The sequence below is a fragment of the Peromyscus leucopus genome, chromosome 15 (genome assembly GCF_004664715.2).
Source record: "Peromyscus leucopus breed LL Stock chromosome 15, UCI_PerLeu_2.1, whole genome shotgun sequence".
Taxonomy (NCBI): Eukaryota; Metazoa; Chordata; class Mammalia; order Rodentia; family Cricetidae; genus Peromyscus; species Peromyscus leucopus.
In genome coordinates this window covers 60,912,004-60,929,005 of record NC_051076.1, presented here as the reverse complement: position 1 = coordinate 60,929,005, position 17,002 = coordinate 60,912,004, and the positions used below count along the sequence as shown (strand labels likewise).

At 39.7% G+C, this 17,002-nt stretch overlaps 1 protein-coding gene across 3 annotated transcripts in view; it reads left to right on the top strand.

Moving 5' to 3' along the window:
- Rab3gap1 (RAB3 GTPase activating protein catalytic subunit 1) overlaps nucleotides 1-17,002 on the top strand; it is a 62,032-nt gene that overhangs the window by 21,779 nt on the left and 23,251 nt on the right. For all 3 annotated transcript variants that reach the window (XR_005093033.1, XM_028874938.2, XM_028874937.2), the window contains exons 6-13: nucleotides 1,086-1,205; nucleotides 3,157-3,322; nucleotides 5,965-6,064; nucleotides 8,564-8,645; nucleotides 10,844-10,912; nucleotides 13,246-13,319; nucleotides 15,726-15,818; nucleotides 16,275-16,441. Coding sequence is in view for 2 of the 3 variants with exons in the window: in XM_028874938.2 (XP_028730771.1) it covers nucleotides 1,086-1,205; nucleotides 3,157-3,322; nucleotides 5,965-6,064; nucleotides 8,564-8,645; nucleotides 10,844-10,912; nucleotides 13,246-13,319; nucleotides 15,726-15,818; nucleotides 16,275-16,441 (871 nt within the window). In the remaining variant the exon portion in view is untranslated. The remainder of the gene's footprint in view (nucleotides 1-1,085; nucleotides 1,206-3,156; nucleotides 3,323-5,964; nucleotides 6,065-8,563; nucleotides 8,646-10,843; nucleotides 10,913-13,245; nucleotides 13,320-15,725; nucleotides 15,819-16,274; nucleotides 16,442-17,002) is intronic.

The following is a 17,002-nucleotide window of genomic DNA, read 5'->3' as shown; positions in this document are numbered from 1 at the left end:
GCCTGCATGTGGTACATAGAGACACATGCAGACAAATCATTCATACATACACAGAGACACACAAGCAGCAAATTGGTGGCTTAAATGACTTGGCAACTAAATGAGAAAATGTCATTGTTGTGGTTACAATAATAAGAGGAAGCCATAGCCCAATAATTTTATAACCCTTATCTAATATGTATTCTTGAATGAAGACATGCAAGAAATCTTTGTAACCGTGTTTCATTTTAAACAGTATATATATATGTCAGGGCTGGCAATTATTTTCCTACCATTTATGTCATCTATCTAACTTATTTTCTATATTGCTGTATACTATACCATCAGTTATTTTAGGTGTGATTTCACTTATTCTTTCCTATTATAAACTGAAGTTTTATTGTGTGTGGTATGTAGTGTGTGTGTGTGTGTGTGTGTGTGTGACATGTGCCGTGGCATACTTGTGGATGTCATAGGAAAGCTTTGTGGAGTTATTGTTTTCCTTTACTTTTATGTGGGTTCTGGGATTGGACTTAGGTTCCAGACTTGTGTGACAAGACTCTTTTTGCTGGCCTTGTAAAGTGAATTTTTAAGACAAAAAATGTTACTTAGCGGTTACCATAATTTCAACAAATGACTTCACTTATAATGAAGAGAGGGGCTGGAGAAGATGCTCAGTGGTAGAGTAGTTACCTAGCAAGCATGAGACCCTGTTTTTTGACCTAAACCTCCAAGGAGGAAAATGAAAAGAAGTTCAGATGGAGACCATGGCATGAGAGCTCTGCAGGTAGAAATGCTTGGGGCATAAGCCTGACAACCTACGTTCAATCCCTGGAACCCGATCAAAGAGACCTGACTTCTAGAAGTTACACAGAGAAACCCTTCACGTGTGCATTGTGGCAGAGTCATGACCACACACACACCACACTGATTTTATTTGTTTTTTTTTTTAAAGATTCAAATGTATATGCCTCCGGTTGCCATGTGGGGTAGGAAGAGGGGAAAGTGAGAATTCTGGCAGTACAAATTTGGCTTAAATTTTCCGTGGGGAAACTGCTCATATTTTCCAAATTATGGTGTCCTTACTGGGTGATTGTCTCTTGAAGGTACGGCCTGCGTGAGTTTGTGGTGATTGCTCCTGCCGCACACAGTGACGCGGTTCTCAGTGAGTCCAAGTGCAACCTCCTCCTTAGTTCCATTTCTATTGCTCTGGGAAACACTGGCTGGTAGGTACACTTGAAAATATGTTAAAATGATTTTAGTGATATAATTAAGGAAGGTAAATGATTATTAAATGTTACTTTTTTCCTATAATAAAGAATTTAGTGCCTACCCTTGCATATTATTAGGCTAGAATTTGGTATGAGAGGATGAAATTAAAGCTGTGCATGGTGGAGCAACTCTTTAATTCCGGGACTCAAGGGGCTTGGGTAAGAGGATCATAAATTCAAGGCCAGCCTGGACTGCATAGTGAAACCTTGTCTCAAGAAAAATAACAAACCAAAACCCCCAAAAGGAATATAATTAATTAGTAAAATATTTTTGGGTCATTTCTAAAAAAATACAATATTTTGTGTATATTTCAAATGAAGGATGAATTTTGCTGCAAAATCTAATTTTAAAATTTTTATAATATTAGATATTATTTTGGGATTGACTTTTTTTTGTGTGTTTTTTTTCGAGACAGGGTTTCTCTGTGTAGCTTTGGTGCCTGTCCTGGAACTCATTCTGTAGACCAGGCTGGCCTGGAACTCACAGAGATCTGCCTGCCTCTGCCTCCTGAGTGCTGGGATTAAAAGCATGCGCCACCACTGCCTCTTGTTTTTATGTATTTTTATGGCACCCCCTCGCCTCTTTTTTTTTTTTTTTTTCCTTTGAGACAGGATCTCACTGTGTAGGCCTGTCTGATCTGGAACACTGACCAGGCCAGCCTTGAACTCACAGAGATCTGCCTTGCCTCTTCCTCCTTTCAGTACTGGGATTAGAAGGTATGTACCGTACTACCATGCTCAACACCTCCCTATTCTTAGGTGTAAGTAGTTAAGAACATGATGTTAGCTCTATCCATATTCTGCTGTTTTTAGTTGTATTTCCTTTGCATATCAGATAGACCAAGAAACTAAACGTAAATTTACTAGCAGAAAAATTAATGTACTAGAGTAACCTAAGTGCCCTAAGAAACAATTTGGACCTCTAATTTTTTTAAGTGTTTGGTAGTGTAAGCCTAGCTTTCAATGGTGGAACCATCTTTCTAGCCCCTTCCTCCCTTAAAGAAAACCTGGCAAAGCTGGAGTATTTACCAATGTAGCAATATTAACTAAATAATAATAAAATAATATTAACGCATTTTATAGCCTGTTCTTTGTTATGTACTATATTTGTGTTCAATAAATACCATAGATATCGTATTACATCAACCATTGTTCCTAGGGGGAAATGCATAGGTTCTTGTGAGCTTTTGGTCATATTCTTATCAACTGTATACTTTATGATCTTGTTTCATGTGTGTTTCTATTTAAAGATGCCAGATTATGCTCTTATATATGAATATATATTGTTGATTTACTAAGATTGAGTTCACAGCCAACTCATGAAAGCGTGTAATCCATGTTTGAATGAAGCATTTATTATGCATGTAATCTGTCTGTAAGACACATTACACCTTTCTGGCACTTAGAAAGACTGCCTTCAGATCCACCTAGATCATGAAAGTCTGAGAGTTGAACTGGAAGGCATATCATTACCTAGTTTGAGTTCATCTGGAAACATACTTTAGATACATGACTCTTGCTGCTCTGCATTTCTGCAAATAACTCAGTACTTACTGGTATTGATTTGGGGGTTACAGATAAAATTTTAGTGAGTAGGCTGATTTTCAGACGCAGAAATCTGTGAATAGTGAGAATCAGCACTACCTACCATTAAATGATAAAGTAAAAAGTATTTCACCACAAAGTTGGTTTAAGACAGTTTCCCTGCTAAAGTGCTAGTGAGAGTGAGGAGAGGAGGAACTAAGTGTATCTTTGTTATAAATGAGAATCTGTGACTTAGAAGTTTTCTTTATTGAGTATTTTTAATATTTCCAATTAAAGTAAGTAACAGGAACAGTTTTGAGGTTTAGGATTATTTACTGTTTAATGAGCTTGATTTCTGTTCCTTTTTATCCATGTCCTGTAGCCAAGTACCATTGTTTGTACAAATACATCACAAATGGCGAAGGATGTACATGGGAGAATGTCAAGGTCCTGGTGTTCGAACTGACTTTGAAATGGTTCATCTTCGAAAAGTACCAAATCAGTACACTCACTTGTCAGGCCTGCTGGACATCTTCAAATCAAAGATTGTGAGTTGCTATTGGTATTTCAGTCTTATTTCAGATCCAGATAAGTAGAAGTTTGGTAATTTGAGCATATAGAATATCTTATACCTTCTTATATCAATAATGTAATGAATTATAAGAAAACTAATAGATTATATGTTACTATGTATATTTAAAGAAAATAACTAATAAAGGACCTGACTTTTTTTTTTTTTTTTTTTGGTATGGTCAGTTAACATTCACTGATTCTGTTCTTCTGTAGGAATAGTTTTGATGGTCCACCAGTTTAGTAAGCTTCAGGTAACTGCTTGTGTGAGACATTGCCTTTGAGCATCTTGAGTCTGAGTTTGTAGGATGCTGAATAGCCCTTCTCTGTTCTTTCAGAAGTACTTTTTCCCCTGAGTCTTCATCCTCTTTATCTTTAGGTTTACTATCTGTACTGTGGCTGAAAGCTGCAGGGCTAATTAGGTGTACCGAATATATCCATGGTATTCTATAAAACCATTGGCCAGCAAGATGACTCAGCTGGTGAAGGCACTTGCTGCCAGGCATGAGACCCAGGACTCACATGGTAGAAGAAGAAAACCGAATTCACCAAGTTGTCCTCTGGCCTTTGCCAGTGCATAATGGTGCATGTGTGCAATTCCTCCCCAATGGAAGGAATGCGTATGAGTGTTGTGCCTGTATGTATGTTGTGTGTATGTCTGTGTACCACGTGCGTGTCTCGTTCCTGCGGAAACCAGAGTGGGCATTGGCGTTACAGATGGTCGTGAGCCACCATGTAGGTTCTGGGAACTAAACATGAGTCTTGTACAAGAGAGACAGAAAGTGCTCTTAATTGCTGAGCTATCTCCCCATCAGCAAAAGCATTTTTTTTTTTTTTTTTTTTTTTTTTAATAAATAGCAAAACACTGTCACGAGATGGCAGTCTTGCATAACCTGCTCTTGGGCTTGATGTAGGCTCAACAGGAAGAGAAGTCAGGGTCATTGAATTTTTATTATTGCTAGAGAACTTAAGGATAGTTCTAGGTCTTCTTTTGCTAACTCATTTATTTAATATAAGCTTTCGTGTGAGTTATCATGGTTAAATATTGAAACCTGATTTTGACTTCCATTTTAGTTAAAAAGAAAGGTATCATTTTCCTAAATGTACTGATGTGCTTTAAAAAGAATACTACTCTCTATAACATTCAGTGTCTAAAATGGATAGTAAAAAATTATATTTTAGGGGCTAGAGAGATGGTTCAGCAGTTAAGGGCATTGTCTGCTTTTCTAAAGGACCCAAGTTTTATTCCGAACACATGCACGCATGCACGCACGCACACGCACAGCAGCTTAAAGCCATCTGTTACTACAGTTCCAGAGAATCTGAGCCCTCTTCTGGTCTCCATAAGTACTTTATGCACATGCATAGTTAGGCATTGCAGACAACACACATATTTGTTTTATAACAAAGTTGAAGATCATTTTGCTTAATGGGACTTAGTATTTTCCTATCTGGTAGTAGTGTAAGCACTTTATTTTAAAGTAATTGTTCCCTGGAATTGTTTTTAGACCTTTGTGTTTGTGTCTTTGGATTTTGACATGGAGTCTCACTGTATTGCCTGGGCTGGCCTGGAATGCCCTGGGACTGTAAGAACACCGCGGCTTAATTTTTTTTTTAACCTACATAGTTTTTGATCAGATGAAAACATTTGTGGAAAAAGTATGCAGAAATTACAGAGCTCTCTTGCTCTACAAATACACAGCCAAATAATAGTGACTCTTCACGGAGCTGACTTTTCCAGTTTTTAGAACAAGGTCTGACCCTTGCCAGTGCTGTCCCTTCCCGTAGTCTCTTCCTTTTTGTTTTCTTTCCATAAAAAGTTTATTAGCGTAAAAAGAGTTACTTTTCACTGTGGTGTGTTTTTTAAATTGCCTTTTTCTGCTTCTCCCCTTCCCTGTGCTCCTCTACCTCCAACAGCCCCTTTCCACTTTAATGTCATAGAAGACATGCTGCCTTCCCCCTCACTCAGCAGCTCCCTATCTAGTTTCATAAGCTATACCTATTCCTGCAACCCCTTACTTATATGCATACAAACATTAAAAGATCTGACTTACAATCTGTCCACCCCCTTTTCCATGATGCTCTCTGAGCCTAGATGTAGGGGCTGCATAGATGTGTCGGTTGGGATTGCAGTCTTTCCCCTTTTTTTTTTCTTTTTGAGACAGGGTTTCTCTGTATAATAGCTCTGCCTGTCCTGGAACTCACTTTGTAGACCAGACCGGCTCAAACTCAGAGATCCTCCTACCTCTGCCTCCTGAGTGCTGGGTTTAAAGGCATGTGCCACCACTGCCTGGCCTAAAAATCTGTGTACTTATTTATTTTTGAGACAAGGTGTCACTATGCAGCTGGCCTGGAACTTGCTGTGTAGACCATTAGACCTCGAACTCGCAGAGATCTGTCTGTCTCTACTTCTTGAGTGCTATGGTTAAAGGTGTACACCATGCTCAAAGTTACACACTACTAGTTCAGGCTCAGTTTTCCTCCTCGTGGTTCAACTCTACAACTGTTGTCTGACCCTGTAGATATAAATTCTGTTCCATAACTTTGAAATGTTGGTGCCGACATTTTTAGAACACAGGCTAAAACATTTACATGCTGTTGTCTTTGCATGTGTTTCTAGGGCTGCCCTTTGACTCCATTGCCTCCAGTTAGCATTGCTATTCGATTCACGTATGTGCTTCAGGATTGGCAGCAGTACTTTTGGCCTCAGCAGCCACCAGGTGAGAACATGTGGAACTCTGTTTAACCTATTGAATATAAATTGAAAAGAACATGTACTAAGAAATTCAAATTATCTAATGGTGCTTCAGTCTAGAAATACCTGTACTCACTGGAAATGTTATTGCTGATATTTTGTCTGTGTAATTTTTTTCTCCTAAAGAAATTTCTTGTCTTTTAGAGACTGTTATTTTATATTTGACAATCTGTCTATGAAATATAAAGCATCCCCTGTGATGGAATACTGTGTGCATGCATTACCATATATGAGTGGTTAAAATACCTTTTTTAGAGTATTAAGAGAAACCACCCTCATAAGCTGAAAACAGTAATGTAGAAACCTTAGGCCCCTTGAGGATCAAACGATTCTTTCACAGGGGTCACCTAAGGCCATAAGAAAACACAGATATTTACATTATGATTCATAACAGTAGCAAATTTACAGTTATGGAGTAGAAATGAAAATAATGTAATTGTGGGTCATCATAACATGAGGAACTTATTAAAGGGTCTCAGCATTAGGAAGGTGGAGAACCACTGCCATAGAGTATTGGGAGGAAAAAAGAAAAATAAGTTTGTATATAGTCTTATGGAAGAAGATTGTAGAATATTTAATATGGACTTAGTAAAATTTCATCAGAATTAGTTTCTTGACTGTTCATTGATTAATTTATTCATTAGTTACTAGCCTGTAGTATCCCAGGCCATACCAAGGACTCAGATATGAACAAGGCATCACCTAAGTTCTAGAAAAGCTCAACCAGAAGGACATAGAACCTAATTGTAGGGGTTTTTTTCCTGCTTAATTTGTTGGATATAATTAATTGTTCATAATATTCCTTTTAAAAACATTTAATGTTTTATATATGTGTGTGGGGGGTGCGTGCATGTGCCTTGGTGTGTGACAAAAATCAGCTCCAAATTCCTTCTTCCAGTTGCAGGGCACCCTGCATAGGATATTCTGGGTCTGGGCCGTAAAGGGGCTCTCTTGGAAACCCACTCTGCAGTCCTTACTGCTGAGAGTGCAGGACCCCTAGTCCACTCCATGCCTCGTCCCCCAGGCAGCCCTTTTTCATCTTATCTCCTTTTTGAGACAGAGTCTCTCACTGAACTTGGAGCTCATGGTTTTGGCTAGACTGACTGGCCAGCAAGCCCTCGGGATCTGCCCGACTCTCCCCTCCAGTTGGTTACAAGTGTCCACCATTGTGCCCAGCTTTACGTCTGTGTTGCTCAAACTCAAGTCCTTATGTAGGCACAGCCAGCACTTTGCCTATTGAGCTGTCGGCCCAGCCCCACTCCATTTTTAAAGACAGGGTCTCCTGTAGGCCAGATCTGTGAGGGCATTTATATGTCAGACACATTTAATAAGAAATAAAGATTTGTTAAGAAACTAGAAGGCTTATCACCCCACCCTGCTCCCACTCACTCTTTCTTTTTTTTTTTTTTTTTCTTTTTTGAGACAGGGTTTCTCTGTGTAGTTTTGCATCTTTCCTAGAACTTGCTTTGTAGACCAGACTGACCTTGAACTCACAGAGATCCACCTGCCTCTGCTTCCCAAGTGCTGGGATTAAAGGTGTGCGCCACCACCGCCCGGCTCCCACTCACTCTTTTTGAGACAGGATCTTGCTATGTGAATTTCTGACTGGCCAGGAACTGACTTTGTAGCCCAGGCTGGCATTGAACTTATGCTCCTGCCTCAGCATCCCAAATGCTGAGATTTAGGTATGAGCCACCACACCCATGTATTAATAAATTTCTAGACTAAAAACATTTTTTTCAAGTGTACTGCCTCCAAGAAATCAATATTTTTCATGGTTTATTTTGTTCTAACTCTTTGGCAATAAGATTCAGAATAATTGCTAGGTTAGAGATGATACTGAAATTACTATTATACAGTCAGCTTTTGGCAGTTATGTGTACCACTACTGTTTTTATACTATTGAGTAACTTAGAACTCTAATGTGCAGTGAAAGAGCTACATCTAAACTACAGCAAAGGGGACGTAAGAGCTAAGCTATTGGTTTCCACACAGCAGGACCACTGGGTGGTTTATAATCTGCTTCTCCTGACAAGTTTCCATTCCTCTTCTGTTCCTTTTTCCAAGGCTACTGTACTCATCAGTTTAAATCTTTCCCAACGTAGAACCTTTGAGAGAGTATAGACTTAGCATGTGTGAGGTGGGCTAGACTCTTACATTGTAATTCTGATAGCTAATTAGGTGCTTGATGATGTTCTGTTGCCAGGTTTTTAAAGTGTGGATAAAAATATTAACATCCCTAGGAGGCTGGAGTCTGTATAATCTCTTAGCCTTTTCTTTTCTAACTTGCTGTCAGCACTGTCACAGGCGCCTCAAAGCTGTTACCTTCTGAAAGGGTTAACTTAACTAGTCTTTCCCCAACCCCAAGGCGAGATCTGTGTAGTTCTGGCTGGCCTGGAATTCACTGTGTAGTGTTTATTTCTACTTTTTGCCAAATAAAGGAATACATTTTTCCTTTGTTTAGATATTGATGCCCTTGTGGGAGGAGAAGTTGGAGGCCTGGAGTTTGGCAAGTTGCCATTTGGTGCCTGTGAAGATCCTATCAGGTAAGAATTTCAGCCTTTTACTTTATTAAATTACAGAATTGTTTTGCTTTTTAAGTTTATACTGATGTTCATTTTATGACACTTTAGGCTGTTGAAGTAATTAATGCTAGAAATAACTAGCCTGGCCCTCTTTAGTTTGTAACTTCACATGAGAACTCTTCCTAAGGTTTGGCAGACTGGGCTGGGATGTGGCTTAGTGGTAGAGTGCCTGAGGAGCATGCACAAGCCCTGGCTTCAGTGTCTGGCTTATGGGCCATATCTGGCCAGTGTCTGTTTTTGTGTGGCTCATAATAGGTTTTACATTTTTAAAAGTTCGCATTAAAAAAAAAAAAACACAAGAAGATAGCAGATTGTACATGGCTCAGAACACCAAAATATTTGTTATTTGGCTTTTGCATGAAAAGTTTGCCATCTCATCTCTGTAACATGATGTTTTTCATAACTGAGAAAATTCATCTGCCATGAAGTTTAGCACTTCAAAGTGTATAGTTTGGTGGCTTTTATTAGAGATTTGTGCAGCCATCATCAGTGTATAAATCTAAAACATTTTAATACCTCAGAGAGAAACTGTTCTTTTAAAATTTGTATTATTTATGTTTTCTCATGTCTTTTAAACTATTTGAATTCTGTGATAAAGTTTGTGATTGTTCCTGTGTCCAGGGGTTTATCTAGGTAATTCTCATCAGCAAACATTTTTGTTGGAGTAGTGGGTTTCATGGGAAGCATGCTGTATTAGCCATTCATGTTGTGTTGATTTTTTGTGATGTAACCTGGACATGTGGACTTCTTTGCTTGTGTGTTTGATGTGAGGATCTGGCCTGCTTTAGTCAGGGCCAGTGTAGGAGTTTTGTGACTGGAGCTAGGTGGATAAAGCTGGTGTACACACTGTTTAATTGGACCAGGCAAAGGCTCCTGAACCACTGCTCTGGGCCTAGGCCCTTGGGAAGGATGGCAGAGGGAAGGGGCGACTCAGCAGGCTAAAGTGGCTCACAGACAAAGCAGGATCTAGGGCCTTGGGTTGTAGCTTGATCTGTGGATGTTGAGAAGCAGCAGACAGGGAGGAGTAGGAAGGAAAGGAACTGCTTACCCTGCCATGAGTATGTAGTGTATAAATTGGTTTGGGGCTAGCAGAGTATGGAGGTAGGCCTGGGGATGGAGATGAGGGAGGGCTACAGAGGCTCATATGTGTTACAGCATGAAGCAGTTACTTTAAAAAGAAGTCCTTTCAAGCCTAGTGGTGGTGGCACACACCTTTAATCCCAGCACTCGGGCAGCAGAGGCAGGCGGATCTCTGTGAGTTCGAGGCCAGCCTGGTCTACAAATCGAGTTCCAGGAAAGGCGCAAAACTACACAGAGAAACCCTGTCTTGAAAAACAAAAACAAAAAAAAGAAATCCTTTCTAAATATGCCATTATATGGATATGCATTATATGCTTACTATATATCACATTTTTGTTCATCCATTCATCAACTGATGGACATTTTACTTGTTTGTTTGGTTTTGGTTTTTTGAGACAGGGTTTTACTGTGTAACAGCCCTAGCTGTCCTAAAACTCGCTCTGTAGACCAGGCTGTTCTGAACTCACTTAGATCTTCCTGCCTCTGCCTCCTGAGTGCGGGATTAAAAGTGTGAGCCACCGCCATGCCTGGCTCTTGCTTATATGTTTTGTTTACTATATAATGTAACATTTTATATCCATAAGACAACTTCATATGGATATGCTTTCCCTTCTTAAACTAGTTGTTTTCAGTTTATTTTACATAGCGCCACTTTTTAAAAGTTTTCTTTTATTAGCATATATTAATTATACATGATGGGTTTCATAGATTTATGTCTTTTGATTGTATTCACCTCTCCCATTATCCTCTTATCTCTTCCATTCCTGAGGATCCCTTCCTCCCCTAACTACTCCCCTTTCCTCTTTCATTACTTCTATCTTGTCTTTTTCTTTGGGTGACTCAGTGAGTTGTTCCCAGGAGCATAGGTGTGCGTGTAGGTGAAGGATTATTTGCAGGAGTATAGGCAACTCACCACTGAAGAAAATGTCTCCCTCCCTGACAACCACTACATACATCACTTTATATACATCTTTAGTCTTTTAGGACACATTTCTAGAAATAGAATTACTGGGTCAGAGGACATACAGATATTTTGGGTGTATTTTATGTTTTTAATTTTTTTTTTTTTTTTATTTTAGTGAACTCCATTTAGCAACGACATGGCCTCATCTGACAGAAGGGATCATTGTGGACAATGATGTTTATTCGTAAGTATGTTAAGAACTTGATTCTAATACATTAACCACCAAGTCTTGGAACAAGGTTTCATTTCTTGAAAGATCAGTCTCTACCATCTGTCGTGTCATTCGCTTTTAAGAATCGTTGTGGGGCTGGAGTATAGCTCGGTGGTAGAGTACTTGCCCGCTGTGCGATTTGACACTCAGCACACACACACACACACACACACACACACACACACACACACAAATTCATGAACTGCTTCTAAGAAGTAGGGGTGCTGGAGAGATGGCCCAGCGGTCAAGACTACTGGCTGCTCTTTGAGGACCTGGGTTCAATTCCCAGCACCTATATGGCAGCTCACAACTGTCTGTAACTGTAGTTCTAGGGGATCTGGCACCCTCACACAGACATATATTCAGGTACAACACCAATGCACATGAAAAGTGAATAAATTGAAAAAGAAGTAATGAGAATCCAGAAGTATATGATTTGTTGTTGTGTGTATATGGTATGATTGTGGATAGGCACACACATGTGATGGCACATGTATGGAGATCAGAGAACAACCTTGAGGAGTCAGTTTTTTCCACTCTGGGTTCCAGGGATCAAATTCAGGTTGTCAAGACTTTTAGCATTTTGCTGGCCTGGATATTTGATCACTGAGTGTTCTAAGTAAGAAAATAACTATGCCCTGTGTTCGGTGTAGAGGGAACAACTTGAACATTTCAGCAAAGCTAGGAATATAGTGAAAGAAAAAAAAAACAAAAAACGTTTTAGTTGCTTTTTATTCTGGGTGCAAAACAGTGAGAAATAGACACTTTCTCTTTTTACAGTTAAAGGAAACTCATTGTATTTGTTGATGGTAAAAGTAACAACATGAATGTTCTCACTTAAGCAATTAGGTGTAAAGAAGAAAATAAAGGCATAGTTTTCAAGGGCCCACTAAACTTTAGTGTAGTTGTTTTTAAAGTTTAAATTTATCAATTTGCTTTATTCTTTTAGTACCTTATGTCTTTTGTGGTGTTTGTGTACCACAGTGCAAGTATGGAAGTCAGAGAGTAACTGTGGGTTGTCTCTTCCTACCATATGGGCCCTGGAGGTTGACATCAGGGCGTCAGGTTTGGTGGCAAGTACCTTTTCCTGCCATCTTGCTGGTCATGAATTAAAAAAAAAAAAAAAAAAAAAAAAAAAAAAAAAAAAAAATTGTGCATAGTACTTCATTGAGTAGATCCTCTGTAGTATATTTAAGGAACAGGATGCTTTCAGTTTTGTCCAAGATTTGTAATCCCGGGCTAGAGAGATGGCTCAGAGGTTAAGAGCACTGGCTGCTCTTCCAGAGGTCCTGAGTTCAACTCACCAACCACATGGTGGCTCACAACCATCTATAATGAGATCTGGTCCCCTCTTCTGGCATTCACCAAACATGCAGGCAGAACACTGAGTATGTAATAAATAAATAAATCTTTAAAAAAAAAAAAGATTTGTAGTCCCTATTTTTGTTAGTAGTGATACTCAGTTAAAAAGGTGATTACACAGGGACTAGGAAAAACAAATCTAAAAAAGACAATTGTGCATACTCGTTTCTTATTTTCTATTGTATTTTTTTTAAAGATTTACTTATTTATTTATTATGTATACAGCATGTATGACTGCAGGCCAGAAGAGGGCACCAGATCTCATTACAGATGGTTGTGAGCCACCATGTGGTTGCTGGGAATTGAACTCAGGACCTCTGGAAGAGCAATCAGTGCTCTTAACCACTAAGCCATCTCTCCAGCCCTTCTATTGTATTTTTTAATGTATTTGTCTCATTTGGTTGTTAATGTGAATCTCTTAATTTTTATATTTTGTTTTGATCTTGGTAATCTATTTGTTTATTTTGGTCTTAGAGTTTCATGTCTTAAGATTTTATATTTTTAACAACTTGCTTAAATGGTAGTATATGTCTGGATAATAGTAAGTTTAAGCGAAGCAAAATGTAGCTGGGTGTGGTAGAGTATACCGGCGATCCCAGCACATGAGAGACTGAGGCTGAAGACTTAAGAGGTAGAGGCTAGCTTGTCTCCAGAAGATAGGGGAGGGGATGAAAGATGAACTGCTTTTCCCCTTATAGAACGTAGTTAGATAAACTGCATTTTATTTTGCTGGTTTTTTTTTTTTTTTTTTTTTTTTTTTTTTTTTTTTTTGGTAGACAAGGTCAATATGTAGCCCTGTTTGGCTTCCTATTGGTGAGCCTCCTGCCCAGCCTCCCAGGTGCTCCAGTTCCAGGGGTGTGGACTCTCTAGTTCTCATTCCATTGCATAGTGACACATTTATGAGTCTCAGAGATGGTCATAATTACTGTCTCATTCCGTTCCAGTGATTTGGATCCTGTTCAAGCTCCCCATTGGTCTGTTAGAGTTCGAAAAGCTGATAACCCCCAGTGTTTACTAGGTAAGGTACTTCATTATGTCCCTTTCTGAAATGTCACATATCTACCTCTTTTCCAGATTGGAACCCTGAATACATTCTTTATACTTTATTTCACCTCTTTTTTTTTTTTTTTAAAGATTTATTTATTTATTATGTATAGTGTTCTGCCTGCATGTATGTCTGCAGGCCAGAAGAGGGCACCAGATCTCATTACACAGGGACTAGGAAAAACAAATCTAAAAAAGACAATTGTGCATACTTGTTTCTTATTTTCTATTGTATTTTTTTAAAGATTTATTTATTTATTTATTTATTATGTATACAGCATGTATGACTGCAGGCCAGAAGAGGGCACCAGATCTCATTACAGATGGTTGTGAGCCACCATGTGGTTTCTGGGAATTGAACTTGGGACCTCTGGAAAAGCAGTTGGTGCTCTTAACCACTGAGCCATCTTTCCAGCCCTATTTCACCTATTCAAAATACTATTTTACATTTTTATGACCTCCTCAGTTAATACATTATAAAAAAAAGTCTTTACCAATTACAGAGAATCTTTTTGGTTTTTCAAAGACAGGGTTTCTTGTGTAGCTTTGGTGCCTGTCCTAGAACTTGCTCTGTAGCCCAGGCTGGCCTCGAACTCACAGAGACCCTCCTGCCTCTGCCTGCCGAGTGCTGGGATTAAAGGCATGCGCCACCACCGCCCGGATGCAATGAATCTTTTATTAACCGGAATAGCAGGGTTTCTGTAGTGAATCTGTACTTCAGCATTCTCTATTATAGTCTCACATCTGGTTTTGCTTTTCTTAGGTTACTATGTCACCTTTTTTCCATCACAGTCTGCATCCTCAGTTGAGTCCTCTTTGTCTTTTGATGTCCTTCTGGGTCTGTGCTGTGGGGGCACAGAGCATGACTTAGTGTGCCCTGGAGCAGGGCTGCTCCAACTCCCTCCACTCTTGTCCCTTTTTCATGGAGGCATCTTTACATGATACTAGCTATCTATGAAATAGGTATAGAGAGCAAACGTACTGAGAAGGTTACTCAAGCTGATTCTTTGGGGTGTGTGTGTGTGTGTGTGTGTGTAGAAATCATTCAATTATGTGACCACAGTTTGAGAAGTTGGGCATTAATGCCGGAGTGCTCACCCTGGTGGTGAAGGTGGGGGAGAGCTGGTGGGCTGACCAACCCAGCTGTCACCTAGGCCTAGAACTAGGGTTATGAGTTGGCCCACCTAAATGCCCACCCCATCTGTGATCTGCTGGAGCACATGAAGGGGCTCGTCCTGCAGACCCAAAGCTGCAGGATCTCCACAACACAGGGCAACAACAGGATATCCTAGAGGAGTCCCAGTGAGGGCCCAGCATCAATAGTGCAGCAGAAGCCAGAGGATTTGAACCAGACCATGACTCTGCAATGAACAATTGCAAGTATAGATGTATGGATAAAAAGGGTTTACTGTGTGACTCGAGTGACTCACTACAGCTTCCACAACGAGATTGATTTTTCCTTTATTTTTTTCCTCTTAAATTTTATTTTGTTTTATGGGGAAGGTTGCAAGGGCAGAGGGCAGATACAAAGGGATGGGGAATGAATGGGGTTGAGATTGCATGATGTGAAAGATACAAAGAATTAAAAAAGAAGAAGCAGCTAGGCATTAAACCAAGTTGTATCACATCTGCAAAACTATTTTATGGAGAAAGGGGTATGTAAATATACTTTGGTTCACCTAGCAGATTATTTGAAGATTATGTGAAATATAAAGTACCTTGAAAAATAGTAATTGCCATTTAGAATCTGTGTCTAGAATTGTTTCTCTTTTTTATATTTTCTTTATCCTTTTTCCCCCTTTGAGATAGGATCTCTCTGTGTAGCCTGGCTAGTCTTGAATTCACTGTGTAGACTTGGCTCAGGCTGGCCTTGAACTCAAAGAGAGAGTTGCCTGCCTCTGCTTCTTGGGTGCGGAGATTATATGATTCTATGCCCCTTTTTTAAGCGTTATCTCTGCAGGTCTTCTGAAACCTTTCCTTACTTCCCTCTTACGTTTAGTACACATGGAGATGTTTTCTCTTTCTTCTAGTCAGTCATGCCCACCTTTACTCTGTATCACCTAATATGTCACACTCAGCTGATGGTGTTAGAGTAATACTTATTAATGACAGTATGTTCCTTTAAAAATTTTTTTTTAAATTTTCAAAACAAGATTTCTCTGTGTAGCCCTAGCTTTCCTAGAGCTCACTTTGTAGACCAGGCTGGCCTCAAATTCACAGAGACCTACCTGCCTCTGCCTCCGGAGTGCTGGGATTAAAGGTGTTCACTCCTACCACCTGGCTTCCCAACCATATCTTACCTATAGCTTTTGTTAAAAGACATGCACTTAGGTTCTTGGACTTAAATGTCAAGAATGAGTAATTTTTTTTTTCTTTGTAGGTGATTTTGTCAATGAATTTTTAAAAATTTGCCGTCGAAAGGAATCAACTGATGAGATTCTTGGACGATCCACATTTGAAGAAGAAGGAAAAGGTGACCTAATTTTCCTTTTTTACATTCCTCACAAGCCTTGCCCTTGCTCTTTGGCAGATATTCTGGCAACATTGTATCACTTTGAGTTAAGTTGGAGGAGCAAGTGTAGATGGACTGCACAGCTGCCTTTCTCTCCAGGCTGTACCCAGAGCTTGTTAAGACAGCAAATGCATTTAGTCACTTCTTCCCACCAAAAGCAGAGTAATAAGGTATTCTGAAAAGCAGAGTTTTAGATACTCATTTTGAAGTCCCATGAGGGAAAATAATTTGTGTGATATCTATGATACCCACACTTTCATGTAAAACTGAATATTTGAGTCAGAACTTTATAATTTTATAATTCTGAGAGCATGTAACCTTTGTGTAAAGAACTGAAGCATGTAAATGTCATCAGTTTACTGATCACTTTTCCTGCCACTTTTGGTGATATAATTTGCTTTTCTTTCTACTTTGTAGAAGTTGCTGATATAACTCATGCTCTGTCCAAGCTGACCGAACCAGCACCAGTTCCAATTCATAAATTATCAGTTTCAAATATGGTACATACTGCAAAGAAGAAAATACGGAAGCACAGAGGAGAAGAGTCGCCACTGAACAACGATGTTCTCAATACCATTCTGTTGGTGGGTAGCTGCCTTGCTTTTATGTGTGTTTGCATAAGCACGTGTTCATTGTCTGTTCGGTTCTTCTTTATGTCGAGCACTGGATTGGGAGCTTAGAGTATAAAACTAAGTTCCACATTCAGAGACCATCGCTGGTTAGTGGAGAGAAGGGAGTAGAGTTACAGTCAAACAGAACAAGGAGGCAGTGAGAAGAGAGCAGAAAGAGTGTGTGTAGTCCCGTGTGGGAGTCGGGATGCTTCCTCAAGAGGGTGCAGGGTGCTAAGTCAAGCACGGGACTGGGAGCTGAGGATTTGCTCTGCAGTGCTGGGGACCACACCTAGGGCTTCTCCTGCCTGCGGGCATGTTGAACAGTGGTGTTTGTCGAGTGCTTCCGCGGGAGTGACGGGGTCAGGACGGGCAGGTAGCAGAGAGCCTGCATGAGGTAGCACTGCGCTTTTGTCTTACAGTCTAACCCTCTTAAAACACATTTGTGATAGAGATTGAGCTTTCAAAATGTTCTTAGAACAGTCTAGGAAAATCTGCGCAGTATGGACTAGAGGGACAAAGAAGAGGGTTAAATGG